At 39.7% G+C, this 5,472-nt stretch overlaps 1 protein-coding gene across 1 annotated transcript in view; it reads left to right on the top strand.

Moving 5' to 3' along the window:
* The window catches only part of LOC118477693, a 17,782-nt gene extending 13,123 nt beyond the window's left edge, over positions 1-4,659 (top strand). The window contains exons 2-4 of the mRNA XM_035969789.1: positions 436-645; positions 1,446-1,529; positions 3,997-4,659. Of these exons, the coding sequence (XP_035825682.1) occupies positions 460-645; positions 1,446-1,529; positions 3,997-4,182 (456 nt within the window). The 5' untranslated portion in view covers positions 436-459 and the 3' untranslated portion in view covers positions 4,183-4,659. The remainder of the gene's footprint in view (positions 1-435; positions 646-1,445; positions 1,530-3,996) is intronic.
* Positions 4,660-5,472: the final 813 nt, after the last annotated feature.

Below are 5,472 nucleotides of genomic sequence, written 5' to 3'. Positions count from 1 at the left end.
CCCCCAAAATAAACCAAACAACAACAACAACAACCAACAACAAACCAAAACAACAAATCCCAAACAAAACACCCCCAAACAAACAGCAACAAAACTAGATCTAAAGAAGAAAAGGAATTTGAGTTATAAAAATCAATAACACTTTATTAACGATCTATTTAGTCTATTTTTACCTCTAAACAGCAATTCGGCACAACGTCTCCGGACACAGACGGTTTGAGTTCGAGTCCTATGTGAAGGGGGTGATTTTAACTTTCTGCTGGGACGTGGTATCCCTCTCAGCCAGGTTCGGCCTTGACAGGTCGTGTCGAAACAGCCGGCCTACTAAATGATCTAATTAATGTCAATGCGGACATAACAGTGCTACAATTATGAATATTTACATTCAAGGCCGAATAAAATTCAAGGCATGTTACTATTTCGACTACTTTTCAGTGTGTAATCGACAGTGCTGCAAAGATGCTGTGTGTTCGTGAGGTTCTACAAGCCAACCAGATTCACCGCACTACTCCCCAAAAGACGTGGTCGACATATGTCACAGGTGTCCGGAGTCAGTCAGATCCAGAAACACTTGTAGCTAAAATACATCTTCTACATGGCCATGACGGATCCAAACAAGAAATGAGAAACTACAGTACATTTCAGGTAGAGCCTGCGTCAGATTTTTTCTCCTATCGTAGTAGGGTGAGGACTATCAATTACAGGAGAACTTGCTCTAATGGCGACCTAGTAAGACAATCACCTGTACAAGCAACCACTCCCCACTACCCTCGGCTTGTGTTTTTTATTTTTATTTTATAATAACATTGTCCAAGAGGACCTCCTGTCTTATAAGACTACTTTTCTTCGTGAAATTAGGTGGTTTTCTTCAACGAGCACAACTGTAATAAGTGACCATGGTTTCATTCCCAGTTAAGTCAGAGAGTGCGTTTCAAGTCTATTATTACACAAAAAGTCCTCATGTAAATTTGTTTTAATCCGTTATGCGCTCATTTTTGGAACTAGCGTTCTCTATGCATAACTTACTTTCGTGCCTGATTTATAATAGAGCACATATTGTCTCAGGGGTATCAGCCAAAGGGAAAGGTAAATTAAAAATTAAAACAAGTGGACAGTTTCAAATTTAAAATTGAGCCTACTTTTGTGGCTTTAATAGATAATAAAATTAGTATGTACAGAAGGTAAATACGTATAGGTACTTTAACCTTTCTAAAGTTTGACATAGTGTTTTTCTTTTTAAAAAACATCAGGTTGGGAGGTTGTTTGAGTATTAGAGGTTGGGAGAGGGCGTGCTAAAATAGAAGTAGTTAATCTTTTGTAGTCCCATATTGCGTAAACCTGGCGCTCGTTTAAAAGAACTGGACCGAAAATGAAAATTGTCGGATTGTGAGGGCCTTTGTTTGGAGCCCATTCAGAAAAATAGTTTTTCCATTGATATCAAACAGGATGTGACATCTGACTTTTGCACAGAGCCGTCCACTTCAACTGCGTGTGCGTCAACCAGTGAAGAGACGAATCTAGTGGATGAGGTGAGTTTGAGTGTCAATTATGTAAAATGTACTCGTATGTTGCTTTTGACATCAAAGGAACAGTCAACACCTGGGTTCGGTTTTCTGGGATCTAGTTTCACCATTCATTGCCTGGGGCTAAAAAACCTGTGTCATTTTAATAAAATTATCCTAGCATATATATGCAGTGACAAAATACGAAGACATGTCCTAAATGTTTCTTTCTTCTTTTCCCCTTTCCACTTTAACCATTGTCTCACTTCCCATTATGTCGTCTTCTTTTCTGTCTATTTTTCCCTTTTATGTTTCTTCCTTCCCACCTTCTACATGTCATAGGTGTGGTTTGTTCAGGTTAAACAAAGGCACACTAATTACACCTTACTTTCCATTCTAGCTTTTCTTGACAATAATGATTTCTTTCCTTCTTTGTTTTCTTCCTGTGCGTTCATAGCTCAATTAGGAAAATGTTAGAATGTTTCCGACAATTTGATGTTAAATCATCAACTATGTTAAATCATCAAGTGTTGTAGGAATTATCATGTACAGCCCCACTTTCCACCAAAACCACCACCGCCCCTTTTCTGTTGTTTTGTCAAATATGGACTTTGAAGTGCACGTCTTTCCCATACACATCCGTGTTTGGGAAAACATAAAACCCGCTTCACTCTACTTTTCATCAGTACCAGATTCCTTTTACTTCATATAGTTTTTTCATCTCGTAACTCATGGTAGCCGTAGATTTTTGTTACCGTTTCCCTCGTTGATATACTCTATGACTACCTATACTTTTTCTCTACAGCTAGCTTTGCTTTCTCCCCCCCCCCCCCACCCTCCCATCATGTGTTTCTTCCCTCTTCCGTTGGTCCTTGTTTTCCTCCTGTTTTTTTCTACCCTTCTTATTTACTTGTACTACGGTCCCATTTCCAAAGCTCAATTTTTTTTAACCTGCCGTGGGGGGGGGGGGGGGGGGAGGGGGGGTCATAATATATTTTCCCCGTGGTTTCGTGGATCTCTCTGTCTGTTCCGCCCGCACTTAGGCCCTGGACTGGAACTCTCAGTTGATTGCTAGCTTCCATAACTATGAGAAGGCCTCTGACATTGGGGAATCCCGCAGAAGTTGGGGAACGTACAAAGGGACAAGTTGCAGGGGTTGTACATGATGTGAAGGGCCTCACTGACAGCAGCTTTGAAACCAAGACTGGTGTGGGACAGGAATGTTTGCGGTCACCTTTCCTCTCCACCTCGGCGATTGATCCTGGGTAAAGAAAACCACTAGTGGGCACAAAAACGACCTACAATGGACCCAATTGACACCGTTAAAATATTTGAACTGGTGAATGACGTCGTGCATCTGTCGCACACCCAGAGTCTGTTGGGTTTGAGGATCCGCCACGGAGAGTCAAAGGTCCTTAGGATAGTGGCACGACGAAAAGAGCAGGTTTCAATAGAAGGAAGTACACTAGAAGATAAAGAGGGAAGAACAGGAGCTGACATTAAATCTAGTATTGCAAAAGGCACAGACTGCTTCCATATATTTGGAGGGAACAAAGGATATACATGTATATTGCTCCGAACAAAGCTGCGGATTTGCAGTTCAAATGGGAAGTCAGTCTTATTGTATGGATGTGAGACAGTGAAAGCATCTCAGACTTGCATAAAGAGGAACAGGATTCTTGGACAAGTGTGTGAGAAAGTTACTTAGGTTCACATGGACAGGCAGATTCACCAACGAGGAAGTGTTCAGTAGAACAAGACAGAGCCAAGTCAGAGATGAAGTGGGGGAGAGGCGGTGGCGATGCATTTGGATATACATAATATACAGCTGCGTAACAAAGACAATTTTGAATTGGAATTCACAGGGTAGGGGATCAAGGGGAAGGCCACCACGTGGAAACTAAAAATAGTCATAGATAATAATGTACAGAAACGTCGAAAGAAATGGGCTAACATTAAAAGGTTAGCCCCGGATAGGCATAGTTGAAAAGTGTCTGGGTGTGGTCTATACAAAGAGAGGATGAGAAAGTCGAGGGCATTTCACAAGCGTGCGACTACAAAGTATTACAAAATCGTTCATACAGGAAGTATGACACCCAGGTTTCTGAAAGGATTGGTTATAAAGTCTGGCCGCCAAGTTCATTTGAAACATTCAGGAGCAATTGGTATAGTTACTTTTTGGTAGAATATGAGGTCGTGAGAGGTGACCCAAATAGGTGGTTGTACGACACAACTGAGTGTAATAGTAGTAAACTTTCTTCCACATTTTTTCATATAGCATACAATTTTTAGATAGATAGATAGATAGATGGATAGATAGATAGATAGATAGATAGATAGATAGATAGATAGATAGATAGATAGATAGACGTAGGGAGGAATCAGAAGAGTAAACTTGGGTGCTGCCGAGTGTTGCTTCTTTCAATAACGCCGGAAGATTAAACGTGCCGCTTCACAGATCGTCTAGCGGATTTTTGTTTTCTATTTATGGTAGGTGACCAGTGTCAGGGAGCTGATCGATGAAGAAATGAATTTGCAGGACAGCATGGAACAGAGCAAGAAATACACGCATGAATGGCGGATGATTGCATGCGTTATGGATCGCATTTTCTTCACATTGTACATTTCTGTCAATGTTATTGGACTGCTGACTTTGTTTTTACAGAATTACTCCTCTTGACATCATCCTTACTTCTCTACCTCAAAATTCGAAAGTTCTCTTTGAAATTTTTTACCATTTTTAGTTATTAGGTCCATGAGGTCGAAAATCACATGTTCTATCTGCTTTATCGAAATTGTAAGATTCTTAGAGGTCGTTATCAAGATAATCAAAGAATTTAATATTGTTCTATCAGTATACCTAAAGATCATTTTAGAAAAGAAAACTTCTATTTGCAAGAGAAGAATTGTGTTATAACGTGTTGAAATCGTGCGTTCGTCAATTTTAGGGTATGGATATTAAAACTGTTATCATCTTACAAACTTTGTTCAGTTATCTTCCAAAGCTTGAGAGTCACTGGAAATTGAAAATGTACATTTTGTGTGCCTTTGTTTATGAGTACATGTACTCTGAAATGTGTTTCTGAAAGAACATAAATGTTTTAGAGATAAAAATAAAAATCCACCCAAAATACACTCTCTGACTAAGTCGACTAAATGAAAAGGGGGGGGGGGGGCGCTACATCCCCAAAGTCCCGATTCGACTCAAAATTACGGAAAATTGAGTTGTAGACATCATTAGCATCCTCAGCCTCTCCTACAACTATTTCATTGCTTAAGAAGCCCGCAAAAAACTGTATTTCTTCCCATACAAGGGATGCTTGTTATCACCATTTCCTCAAAAAGTCAATTTTTTTTTCTTTATCGGCCGTTTTCTCCAAATCGCTTTTTCTCGATACTTTTTAGAATAACTCTTTCATTTTTCTTCCAATCTTCATGAAATTTTCACGGAACGAAGAAAATATGTAATACTGATGGATAGATTTTGTTGGTGGTGTCTGGAGTGTGAATATTCACGGATTTTTGGCAAACTTGAATACTACCTCAGGAAAAAATTCATTAAAAATTTTCTAATTGGTTTAGGAAAATATCAACAGACAAATTGTTAGATCTATTGTCTGCTTACGTGCATGCAACCCCCCCCCCCCCAAAAAAAAAAAAAAACAAAAAAAAAAAACAACAACAACAACAAAAAAACAACAACAACCCCAACAATATTGTTGTAATAAACAATCAGTTTTTTAAAAGTTGGTATTCCTTACGTAAGACATATTAACAAAGTCCAATGTGGCCGCCGTATCCCTGGAAACGAAACTTTTCCCAATTTGATGTGGGTTTTACGACTCCTTACTATTCTTGTTATGTGTGTGAAATTTATATAGTAAAATTTGGTTAACTAATAAGTGAGAAACTCTTCCGGGGGTGGGCCCCCCCCCCCCCCCGCCACCCCCCCCCCCCGCGCCACACACAC

The sequence above is a fragment of the Aplysia californica genome, unplaced genomic scaffold (assembly GCF_000002075.1).
Source record: "Aplysia californica isolate F4 #8 unplaced genomic scaffold, AplCal3.0 scaffold00183, whole genome shotgun sequence".
Classification (NCBI taxonomy): Eukaryota; Metazoa; Mollusca; class Gastropoda; order Aplysiida; family Aplysiidae; genus Aplysia; species Aplysia californica.
Note: the sequence above shows the minus strand (reverse complement) of the source record. Positions and strands in the feature narration are given on the sequence as shown.